The sequence below is a fragment of the Hemiscyllium ocellatum genome, chromosome 28, assembly GCF_020745735.1.
Source record: "Hemiscyllium ocellatum isolate sHemOce1 chromosome 28, sHemOce1.pat.X.cur, whole genome shotgun sequence".
Classification (NCBI taxonomy): domain Eukaryota; kingdom Metazoa; phylum Chordata; class Chondrichthyes; order Orectolobiformes; family Hemiscylliidae; genus Hemiscyllium; species Hemiscyllium ocellatum.
In genome coordinates this window covers 46,584,203-46,597,396 of record NC_083428.1, presented here as the reverse complement: position 1 = coordinate 46,597,396, position 13,194 = coordinate 46,584,203, and the positions used below count along the sequence as shown (strand labels likewise).

The 13,194-nt window shown below is 40.7% G+C and overlaps 1 protein-coding gene across 2 annotated transcripts in view; it reads right to left on the bottom strand.

The window, feature by feature from the left end:
- The window catches only part of cherp (calcium homeostasis endoplasmic reticulum protein), a 68,985-nt gene that overhangs the window by 37,524 nt on the left and 18,267 nt on the right, over positions 1-13,194 (bottom strand). For both annotated transcript variants that reach the window (XM_060846394.1, XM_060846395.1), the window contains exons 4-5: positions 10,095-10,232; positions 5,551-5,702 (exon numbers count right to left, since the gene is read on the bottom strand). In XM_060846394.1, the coding sequence (XP_060702377.1) occupies positions 5,551-5,702; positions 10,095-10,232 (290 nt within the window). The remainder of the gene's footprint in view (positions 1-5,550; positions 5,703-10,094; positions 10,233-13,194) is intronic.

The window sequence follows — 13,194 nt, the reverse complement described above, 5'->3', positions numbered from 1 at the left end:
GAGATCATAGGAGGTATGGTTTGTAAGTCTGCAGGTGACACCAGGTGCAGTGGACAGCAAAGTAGGTTACCTCAAAGTACAATAAAATCTTGATCAGATAGAATGATGGGCCAAAGAGTGGCAGATGGATTTAATTTAGATAACTATGAGGTGCTGCGTTTTGGAAAGGCATATCACAGCAGGACTTAACACACTTAATGGTAAGGTCATGGGGATGTTGTCAAACAAAAATCTTGGAGTGCGATTCATAATTCCTTGAAAATGGAGTTGCAAGTAGACAGGATAGTGCAGGCGGCATTTGGTATGCGCACCTTTATTGGACAGTGCATTGAGTACAGGAGTTGGGAGGTCATATTGCTGCTATACAGGACATTGGTGAGGCCACTTTTGGAATACTTCGTGGAAATTACGGTCTCCCTGCTATAGGAAGGATGTTGTCAAACTTGACCGCGTTCAGAAGAGAGTTACAAGAATGTTGCCAAGATTGGAGAGTTTAAGATATCGGGAAGAGGCTGAATAGGTGTGCTGGAGACTGAGTGATGACCTGAGATGTTTATAAAATCAGGAGGGTTAATGGATGAGGGGGGGGGCAGGGTTGGGTGGGTGGGTAACAATGGTATATATGAGACTTTCATTTATACAATGTTCAATGCATCCAAAATCTTGATCCGGATGGTAACACTACATGGACACGGGGGTCACGTCAGCCTTTCCAATCAAGGACACATCAGCTGCTCCTTCCTTGAGCTGCACTTCCCCATGACGGCAGGTCTCACTGAGACAGAATTTGGAATCTTGATTGTTCATGTGATACATTTGCAGTCCTTCTTTTCATTCCTCCACTAAATGTGTGCCTCTACTCTCAAATAGACAGGATTCCAGCGTGGTAGACACTCCAACTCTGCTTGAGGGATGGGTGCATTGATGTTAACGACTCAGAGAAGCTTACTGCAAATTATTCAAAATGGCAGCAATTTGTCTAGCAAGTTCTGCACTCCTGATCCTGTTATTTCTTGTAGGCTGAGAATCAGCCTGTTCAGTCACATATAGAACAATGGCATAAACTTGTGATCCTGCACAGATACGTCCTCAAATTGAGGGACAGCAAATAGAGTCATAGAGATGTACAGCATGGAAACAGACCCTTCGTCCAACCCATCCATGCCGACCAGATATCCCAACCCCAATGTAGCCCCACCTGCCAGCACCCGGCCCATATCCCTCCAAACCCTTCCTATTCATATACCCATTCAGATACCTTTTAAATGTTGCAATTGTGCCAGCCTCCACCACCTCCTCTGGCAGCTCATTCCATACATGTATCACCCTCTGTGTGAAAACGTTGCCCCTTCAAAGTCTCTTTTATATCTTTCCCCTCTCAAGTTCTGGACTCCCCCATCCCAGGGAAAAGACTGTCTCTTTATCCTATCCACGCCCCTCATGATTTTATAAGGTCACCCCTCAGCCTCCAACACTCCAGGGAAAAAAGCCCCAGCTTATGTAACCTCTTCCTATAGCTCAAATCCTCCAACCCTGGCAACATCCTTGTAATTCTTTTCTGAACCCTTTCAAGTTTCACAACATCTTTTCGATAGGAAGGAGAGCAGAATTGCATGCAATATTCCAAAAGTGGCCTAACCAATGTCCTGTACAGCCGTAACATGACCTTGTAACTCCTGTATTCAATACAGGAGTTCTAAGGATTCACTCTCCTATCTATACCAGACATATGCTTCCTTCTTTTTCTTAAACCAATAAAGGAGGGCATACCAAACGCCTTCTTCACTTTCCTATCTACCTGCGACTCTAATTTCAAGGAGCTATTAACCTGCACTCCAAGATCTCTTTGTTCAGCAACACTCCCTAGGACCTTACCATTAAATGTATATAAGCCCTGCTAAGATTAGCTTTCCCAAAATGCAGCACCACACATTTATCTAAATTAAACTCCATCAGCCACTTCTCAGCCCATCGGCTCATCTGACCAAGATCCCGTTATAATCTGAGGTAACCTTCTTCGCTGTCCACTTTACCTCCAATTTTGGTGTCATTTGCAAACTTACTAGCTAGACCTCTCATGCTCACACCCGAATCATTTATATAAATGACAAAAAATAGTGGACCCATCCCAGATCCTTGCGGCACTCCACTGGTCACAGGCCTCCAGTCTGAAAAACAACCCTCTACCACCACCCTCTGTCTTCTATCTTTGAGCCAGTTCTGTATCCAAATGGCTAGTTCTCCCTGTATTCCATGAGTTCTAACCTTGCTAACCAGTCTCCCACTGGGAACCTTGTCAAATACCTTACTGAAGTCCATATAGATCACATCTACCACTCTGCCCTCATCAATCAGCTTTGTTACTTCGTCAAAAAACTCACGTTTGTGAGACATGATTTCCCACGCACAAAGCCATGCTGACTATCCCTAATCAGTCCTTGCCTTTCCAAATACATGCACATCCTGTCCCTCAGGATTCCCTCCAACAACTTGCCCACCACCGATGTCAGGCTCACTGGTCTATAGTTCCTTGACTTGCCCTTACCACCCTTCTTAAACAGTGGCACCACATTAGCCAACCTCCAGGCTTCCAGTGCCTCATCTGTGACTACCGATGATACAAATATCTCAACAAGGGGTCCAGCAATCATTTCCCTAGCTTCCGGCAGAGGTCTAGGGTACACCTGATCAGGTTCTGGGGATTTATCCACTTTTATGCATGTCAAGACATCCAGCACTTCCTCCTCTGTAATATGGACATTTTTCAAGATGTCACCATCTATTTCCCCACATTCTATATCTTCCATGTCCTTTTCCACAGTAAATACTGATGCAAAATACTTGTTTAGTATCTCCCCCATTTTCTGCGGCTCCACACAAAGGCCGCCTTGCTGATCTTTGAGGGGCCCTATTCTCTCCCCAGTTACCTTTTTGTCCCTAATGTATTTGTAAAACCATTTGGACTCTCATTAAATCTATTTGCCAAAGCTATCTCATGTCCCCTTTTTGCCTCCTGATTTCTGTCTTCAGTATACCCCAACTGCCTTTATACTCGAAAGGATTCATTCGATCTATCCTGTCTGTACCTGACATATGCTTCCTTCTTTTTCTCAACCAAAACCTCAATTTATTTAGTCATTTAACATTCCCTATATGTACCAGCCTTTCCTTTCACCCTAACAAGAATACAACTTTTAGATCTGGTCTATCCTTTTCCATCATTATTTTAAAATTAATAAAATTATGGTGGCTGGCCCCAAAGTGCTCCCCCACTGACATCTCAGTCACCTGCCCTGCCTTATTTTGCACCTTCTCTAGTAGGTACACCCACATGCTGAATCACAAAATTTTCTTGTACACGTTTAACAAATTCCTCGCCATCTAAATCCTTAACACTATGTCAGTCCCAGTCTATGTTTGCAATGTTAAAATCTCCTAACATAACCACCCTATTATTCTTACAACCACCCTGTCATTCTTACAGTTAACAGATCTCCTTTGTTTCTCAATTTCCCTCTGACTATTAGGGGATGTATAATACAATCCCAATAAGGTGATCAACAACCCTTTTTTATTTCTCAGCTCCACCCAAATAGCATCCCTGGATGTATCCCCAGGAATATCCTTGCTCAGTAGAGCTGTAGAGCTGTAATGCTATAATGCTATTCCATAGCAAAAACACCTCTCCCCTTCCTGTCTTGCCTCTCTTTCTGTCCTTCCTGTAGCATTTGTATCCTGGAACATTAAGTTGCCAGCCCCGTCTATCCCTGATCCATGTTTCTGTATTTGCTATGATATCCCAGACCCATATTCCTAACCATGCCCTAAGTTCATCTACCTTCCCTGTTCAGCCTTTTGCATTGAAATAAGTGCAGTTCAATTTATCAGTCCTACCTTGCTCTCTGCTTTGTCCCTGCCTGCCTTGACTGTTTGACTCGCCTTTGTTCTCAACTGTACCAGTCTCAGATTGATCTCTTGCCTCACTATCTCCCTGGGTCCCAGCATACCAGTTATCATACTAGTTTAAATCCTCCCGAGCAGCTCTAGCCATATATTGGTCCCCTTTCAATTCAGGTGCAATCAGTCCTTCTTGTACAGATCATTTCTACCCCAAAATGATCCAAAAATGTGAATCCTTCTCCCATACACCAGCTCTTCAGCCACGCATTCATTTGCTCTATCCGCCTATTCCTGCCCTCACTGACTTGTAGCACCAGGAATAATCCAGATATTACTATTCTCAAGGGCCTCCTTTTTAAATTCCTGCCTAACTCTCTAATCTCCCTTCAGAATCTCAACCTTTTCCCCTCCTATGTCGTTGGTTCCAATGTGTACAATGACCCCCTGCTGGCCCCTCTCCCTCTTGAGAACATTCTGCACCTTCTGAGACATCCTTGATCCTGGCACCATGGAAACAATACATCATTCTGATTTTTCACTGCTGGCCACAGAAACGTCTGTCTGTACCTCAGACTAAAGAGATCCCTAACACAACTGATCTCTTGGAACCTGACATACCCCTCACTGCATTAGAACCAGTCTCAATACCAGAAACTTGGCTGTTCATGCTATGTTCCCCTGAGAATCCATCATCCCCTACATTTTCCAAAACAGCATACCTGTTTGAAATAGGTATATCCACAAAAGACTCCTGAACTAACTAACTACCTTTCTTACCTTTCCTGGAGTTAACCTATGTGACTGTATCTGCAACTTTTCCCTCTTCCTATAAATGCCATCCATCACATCCCCTTGTTCTTGTAAATTCCTCATTGCCTCTAACTGTCCCTCTAATTGACCCATTCAATGTGATAGGATTAGAAACCTACAGCATTTTTTTGCAGATATAATTCTCAGTAACCCATAAACTCTCCCGAAACTTCCACATCCAACAAGAGCACATCACCCTACTAAAGGTCATTTTTGCTTCTTTCAATCTACAGACCCATAAAATAGCACTGTCTTATTCCTTTACAAAACACTGCCCCAAGTTAAAATATAAGCCATAAATGTTAATTTAAGTTTAATCAAGAGACATATCTCAATAAAACATTTAATCAAGAAAGAGCCCACCCTACTCACTACTGCAGACTTACTGTAAGGTCATGACGACTATTGTGTGGCTCCAGTCCATGACACAGCACGTTGAAGATCTCTGCTGCATCTCCATTATAGCAAAATCTTGACAAATATTTACATTTCCCCCAGTAATGGTTCTGAGGACTACAGTACATAGACTGATACCGTTTAAGAAAGACCTCACCATCATCTTCCCAAGGGTAACTACAGATGGGCAATAAATGCTGGCTAGCCAACGACCCCACAGTCCACAAGTGAATAAAAAGAATTACTGATTGACGAGGCATTCTGTACAACGGGATGAAATCAGGGCACCACATCAAAATTCTTGCTCAGCTTGACTATAGCTTAGTTTACTTCCCAACTCAATCTGTTACAACACGCACAAGTGGTTTTATAAAGCTTTCATAATAGGCTTAGGATTTCTACCTTTGGTAGAAAAATAAACCAATCTAATAACTGGGTACAAACCAGTGATGCAGCACATCATTTATCAAGTAGATCAGATGAAGGCGTAGTTCGAAATGAGCTCCTTCAGCTGTGATACGGTTTCTCAGGTGGCCAGACATCAGCTCACAATGTTGTGGAGTTTTTGCGTTATTAAACATCCAGTTCTTACCAGCCTAAAGGAGAAAGGAGAATATAGCAGGAGATCATGAGAGTTTTGATCACTCCTGAGGGTTGCAATAAAACAAGCAACTTAAAAATGAAATATTTCCAACAGCACCCATCAAAAACAAAACACATCAAAACCTTTGTTTTTATTGTGACCTTAATGTTGACTTTTAAAAAACACAGTAAAATGGCACTGCATTAATGGGAAGAGAATGACGGAGATGGGTATTTGTGTATATTTTAATACTGTCTGTTTTCATGGTTCAGGTTTTCAGTAGTGTCCCACTTACTTTATTACGGGATTTGGCCAATGGCTGGGCCAACATTTACTGCCCATCCCTAATTGCCCTGGAAAAGACTCTCAAACAGCTACAGTCCTTCTGGTGTAGGTACACTCACAATCATTTCAGTGAGGGATTCAAGTTGTTCCAGTTCAACGGTCAGGGACATCTCTCCCTTGTACAAGTTAAAATACTAAACAAGCAAGAACGCCTTGTCCAGACTGCAACACCACTAGAATGCACAAACCTTCCAAAGTAATTTAGCCTTTACATTAGCATTTCAAATACACAACATTACAGCTGGGAAGCAGGCTAAAAATTACATGAGTGGTGACCAATGTTCTCTCTAAGTCACACAACAAAAGTTCATGGCAGGTTGAAAACAAGTTGGCTGCTCCAAGTTAGATGCTTGCAGGGCAGTGCAAAAGTAAGGTAAAGACCACCTGCACTTACAGGAATTAGATTTGTACAACCAAAAGAAAGACATGTTAATGAACTCTACTACCAGACTAAGGCCATCTTCCCAGTTAGCCAAGCACCAATAAATCACTGACCAAGTAGTATTCAATGCATAATCCAGGGACATTCAAGACCATAACAATAATTCTGATCAGGGACAATGCTTGCACATGATAACTTCACATCATATTCACCTAAACCATAAAAAATAGCCAGGTACACATTTATAGATTTTCTTCCAACTTGGATCATGACTGGAGAGATCACAGAGTTATTTAACAAGGGCAAAATGTTGAAGACTGGCATTGATACAGTTGATACTGATGGGAATGAATGAGATAACTTAACAACATGGCAGGGAGGAAGCGGATACACTAAAACACGTTCGATTGAGTGGAATAAGATGATTAGTGGTACCAATTATAAATTAATTAATAAGCTTGGTGACTACAACTGACTGCCTCAATTGCGAGGTAAGATATTCCAATCCTAGATTTCTAAAATCAGAATTAAAGCTCACTACCACACATCAAAAGCATAGCCAAAAATGGAGCAGGAACATAACGCTCTGTTCATTTACTTATGACATCAACTTCACTTTCCTGCCTGGTCTCCCCAACACTTGTAGATTGAAAATATGTCTAACTCATTGTTGAGTCAATCCAATGACCCAGCGTCTACTGCTCTCTCAGATAGCAAGTTCCAAATATGAACACACTTCTAAGAAATGTTTCTTCATCTCCATCTTCAAATTGAGATTTGTTGTTCTGAAAAGTGTATCCTATTTTTAGATTCTTGTACAAAGGAAAACATCTGTTCAGAATCTACCCTGTCAAGCCCACTCAGAATCTTGAGATTTAATACAATCACATCTTCAAAAAGTATAGACCCAAACTGCTCAACTTTTCTTCAAAAGAAAACCAATTTACCCTGGGAAACAACCCAGTGAACCTTCTCGGATTGCTTCCTATGCAAGTACATCCCTTCTTAAATAACGAGGCCAAAAACGTGAAGTGTTCTCTTTACAATCTCACCAATGATCTATACAGTTGTAGCAAGACTTCCTTACTTTTATACTATAACCCCCTTCAATAAAGGATAACATTCCATTTGCCTTCTTAATTAACTGGTGTATCTGCATGCTCAATGTTTTATGATTTATACAGATCCTTTTGAACTGTTGCAATCTCTCAGTCTATTTCCATATTTTCTCCATATGCTAAACATCTGCCCAATCAATCTATCCAACTATGTTTCCATCACAATTTGCTTTCCTATCTTTCTGCTCATCAGCAAACTTGGCTACAATATAAACTGTTGATTCATCCAAGTCATTAATAGAAAGTGTAAACATATGAAGCCCCAGAAGTGATCTCTGTGGAATTCTATTTATTCACACTCGTTGCTTTCCAGTAGTTAGACCATCCTCTGTCCATGTTAATACATCAATCCCAACATCATGTGTAGTAGCCACTTACATAGCACCTTACTGAATACCTTTTGGAAATGCATATCAACTAGTGCTTTATCTACACTGCTGCTGCATCCTCAAAAAACTCAAATTAATTTACCCAATACTACTTCCTTTTCATAAAATCATATTGACTTTGATTTTCTAAATGTCTTGCTTTTAAAAAAAAAATCATGGGATGATGGCGTCACAGGTTAGCTAGCATTTATTGCCCAAAGGACAGTTTAGTAGCAAACACATTGCTACTACTACCTAAATAATGGATTGCAGCCTGATTTCCACTGACAAATATAAGGCTAACTAGCCATGGCTTCCTCTTTCCATCTCCCTCCTTTCTTCAACAGAGCTGTTACATTTGTAGTTTTCCAATTTATTGAATCTAGGAATTTTGGAATATCATAACCAATGCATTCACTATGTCTGCCACCACTTCTTTTAAGACCCTAGGATTCACTCCATCAGGTTCAGTGTTTATCTTCCTTCATTTTTATAAGTCTTTCTTCTCCAGTAACGCATTTGAGTTCTTCTTTCAGTCTTGTCTTTTGATTTTTTTTTACTATTCTTGGAATGCTTTTTGTGCCTTCTACTGTGAAGATTTATGAAATGCTTCTGCACATTTTCTGCCATTTCCTTATTTCCCATTCTGAACTGCTCATTCTCACCCTTTGAAGGACCAATATTTACTTAAGCTATTCTTTTTTCTTTGCTATACTTTATTGACTGATTTTCTGTTTCTTGTTGGTTTACTCAAGTTTTAATTTCTTCTTTTTAAAAAAATCATCCTTTGCTGGTTTATAAGATGTTCACAATCTTACCACTAATTGTCATTACATTGTAATCCTTTTCTTTTATTTTGACACCATTCTTAATTTCCTTGGATACTCATGGACAGCAAATTATACCCATATAATCTTTCCTTCTCAAAAGGAATATATTTTTATTAAAAGCTATGAACTGACTCCCAAAATTCTGTAACTGCTTATCCATCTTATCTGAAGTTATTTCCAGACTACTTTAGTGAACTTTGTGTCTTTATGTCTTATTGTTTATACGCAAGTTTGATTTTCTATCAAGTTGCAATTGATTTTACCTTGAGGATCATTTATTATTCATTACATAATATAAAGTCCAAAATAGCTGGTTTTCTGATTAGCTGCAGAAGTAGAAGGTTCTGAAGGGTCACTGGACCTAAAATCTTAATTTTCATTTTCTCCAGATGCTGACAGCCCTGCTGAGTTTCTGCAGCAATTTCAGTTCTTTGTTTTATTTTGGTTTCAGAAGGCTGTTTTAAGAAAATGTCCTGAGTATACCTTCAAAGTTACTTTTGACAATTTGACAAGCTAGTCTTACAGAATAGCTATTGTTCGAGAAGTATGCTCATCACTGAAAAGAAAGCAGTATCTAACCCCCAGCTGTACCTCCCCTTCTGAAATGTGATAGCAATTGGCTATCTTGAGGATGTCTGTGTTCTTCATATCCATGTTCTGGAGTGGCACACTCATGTTTTGCAATTCCTTCATGAACAAAGAGCAAAAGAAAATCAAAATGCATTTGCTTTGCTGCTGCGGTCCCACAGATCTAATTTGCTACACATGAATACACTGCTGATGCTCAAAATAAAGTGCCAAAAAGTTACTTCTCATTATCTACTAGTTTTTTTTTGCCTTTATCTGACCACTCGTGCAGCTAGCATCACAAATGGAGCATTGTTCCAGAGACAAAAAAACTTTCTTCATAAATCAGGCATGGTAACCATTCTTCATGTGAAAACCCACATTTGAGTGTAGATGGGAAACTATGATCATTGACTATAGGTGCTGATGGCAGTGACAAAGTCCACGTGGAGAAGGGAATTCCAGGCATCCATGGTTAGTGAAGAGAAATTTTTGCCTCTCTCCAAACAACCATACTACTGCCTTTATTGATGTCAGATAACCCAGGACAAACCAAGGATCAAGACTTTCAGAAACATTTGAACCTGTGCCAGCTACAACAGAATTAGTATTACATGCCTCCCCTTCACTACATCTTGTGAATTTTTAAGTAGCAAGCATTAGTAACTAAACATTAGATTATGCAGGGTTGGAATTTTCATCCCCAAGACCCAGAGCCAACATTAATCTCTGTTGAATACAGTGTCTGTGTGAAGCATACAAGTTCAAATCAAGTCAATAAAAGAAGCACCGTACTGAAATGGCATCTTTGGTACAACTGTCGATAATGGGCTGTAATAGGCTGTCAAATTCAGTCATGTCCAGCTGTGTCTCTGACAGGAGCTTCTGTATTTGCTGTTCCATTGCCAAGGCAATTGCTGCAGTTATTTGTTCCTAGATAAAAATTGAAAAGCATCATTAAATAGACAAAGAATCAAATGACAAGAAAAATGACAGAAAAACAATCAATATCAGTTCTGAAGAAGGGCCACATCTCAAATTGCTTTCTTTTTTTAAACTCACCATTCATCACCTTCCAGAGAGTCAGAGAGGTCTACAGAACAGAAAAGGCCCATCAAGTCTGTGCTCGTCAAAAACAACCACCGAATACTAATCCCCCTTTTTTGTAATAAGCAGTTGGGCTATAGCCTTGCGTGCCAATGTCTTGGCATTGCAAGTGCATGTCTAAATATTTCTTCCAGGCAGTGTGTTCCAGATTCTCACCAGTGAAATGATTTTTCCCTCACGTCACCTCTAAACCTCTTACCCCTGATCTTAAATTTATGCCTCCAGTCATTGATCGATCCACCAAGGGGACAATGCTCCTTCCTGTATACCCTGTCTCTGTCCCCATAATTTTATACATATGAATCATGTCCCCTCTATATATCTTCTGTTCCACGACCTCAGTCTGTCCAATTTCCCTTCATAACTGAAACTCTCCAACGCAGGCAACATCCTGGTAAATCTCCTCTGCACCCTCTCCAGTGCAATCACATCCCTTCTGTAATGTGGATTCTAGAATGGACACAGAGGGCGCTGGTTAGAGGTGACCAAGGAGGATGCTGAGGAAATCGGTGCAGTCATCATGCTAGTTTGGAGTAGCAGCCTCACCTTGATCCAATCACACAGGGAAGATTGTGGGAATGCCAATTTGTCACAAAGTTCTAAAGTGACCTTTTGGACAGAACGGCTCCTGGATAGTAATACTGGTCCAGTGATTTTCTTTGGATTAGTGGTGCCGTTAGAGCACAGCAGTTCAGGCAGCATCCAAAGTGCAACGAAATCGACGTTTCGGGCAAAAGCCCTGATTTTGTTTGCTTTGTTTCAATTTCCATTAACATTTTCATATCCGTAAGGTTTTAGAATAGTGTCATAGGCAATAGTTTTAGAGACATGATCACACTCTATATTTGGGCAGATAGATGGGTGACCACTAGAAGGGGCAGGCAGACAGTGCAGGAATCTAGTTTGGCTATCTCCTTCTCAACAAATACAATATGTTGGATACGATTGGGAATATCCTATCAGGGAATAGCAACAGCAGCCAAAGTGGTTGTACAGCACTGGCTCTGTTGTACAGCAGGGAGGATCAAAGTGCTATAGGGCAGTAGTAATAGGGGACACTGATAATGCTTCTTCGCCTCAAAAGAGATTCCAGTATGGTGTGTTGTGTCCATGCCTGGTTCAAGGATGTCTCTGAGCACACACAGGACATCATCAAAAGGGAGGGAAAACACAGCCAGAGGTCAAGTTACACACTGGTACGAACAATAGAGGCAGATAGTATGATAAGGTCACATAAAAGGAGTTCAGGTTAGACAGTAATTTGAAAAGTAGGACCTTTATGATTATAATCTAGGGATTGCTCCCTATGCCATGTTCCAATTAGGCTAGAAATAGGAAAACAGTACAATTAAATACTTGGCTAGTTTAGGAGGGAAGGCTTCACATATGTCGATCATTGAGGTGTCTTCCAGAGAAGATGGGACCTGTACAAGGATATGGAGGGAACCAATATTCTGGCATGGAGGTTTGCTAATGCCACCTGGAAGGATTTACACTAGAGTGACAAGGAGGTGTGATCTAGAGCAGAGGGTCAGCTAGTGAAATGACTGAGGAAAAATGACTATAGAAAAATGCGAAATTAAGAGGGTTGTTGTGTTGCACGATTTTAACTTTCCCCAACTTCAGATCTGAAGACTCACATTTTAACTTCACATATTGACTCGGACTCCCATAGAGTGTACGCAAGTGTGTGTGCCCATCTGTGTCCACGTAAGTGTCGAATTTGTTAGGTGCATCCAGGAGTGCCTTTCGAAGAATATCTAAATACCCCAATGGGAATGGGCCACACTAGACCAGATTTTGGGGAATGATCCCAGCCACATGATCAAAGTTTCAGTAGGGTAGCATTTCAGGATCAGTGACCTTATGGATAAGGATAAAGTAGTCCTCAAGTGAAAGTATTAAATTGGGGAACGCTAACTACCATAACATTAGAATGTAGACTGGGGGCAGCTGTTTGGAGGGTAAATCCAAATCATGAGGGGATCTTTTAAAGGACAGTTTATTAGAGTTCAGGATCAACACGTTCTGTGAAAATGAAGGATAAGGAAGGCAAAATTCAGAAACCTCGGATGACAAGAGAAATTGAGAGTTTAGTCAAAAAGGAAAAAGGGGGCACATGTAAAGTTTTCTAAAGTCAGAGAGAGCCCTCAAAGAATATAAAGAAAGCAGGAAAGAGCTTAAATAAGGAATTATGAAGGCTAAAAAGGGGTTATGAAATATGGTTGGCAGACAAGATTAAGGAAGATCGCAATGCGTTTTTTCAGGCATAAGGAGCAAGAGGGTAACTAAGAAGTGGGTAAATCCACTAAATGAAGGAATTGATGCTTGGAGCCAGAGTAAGTGGGCAAGGTCCTTAACAAATATTTTACATTGGTATTCACAAAGGAGGACAAGGTGGATCGTGAATCTAGACATTCTAGGGCATGTCAATATAAAAAATGGTGGTGGTGTGGGTGTTTTGAAAGCATTAAGGTAGTCAAAATGCCAAGACCCGATGGAATCTATCCCAGAATATTGAGAGAGTTAAGGAGGGAAATTGCTGTGGCTTTGTAGGAATCGTTGTATCCTATTGTGTCAGAGGAGAGGTCCCAAAGCACTGGCGAATTGCCAATGTTGCACCTTTGTTTAGGAAGGGCAACAGGGATAATCCAGGAAATTACAGGCCAGTGAGCCTGACTTTAGTCTTAAGGAAATTATTGGAGAAGATTCTTAGGGACAGGATTAACTCCTATTTGGAAAAATATGGCCTTAATAGTGATAGGAACATGGCTTTGTGTGGGGGAGA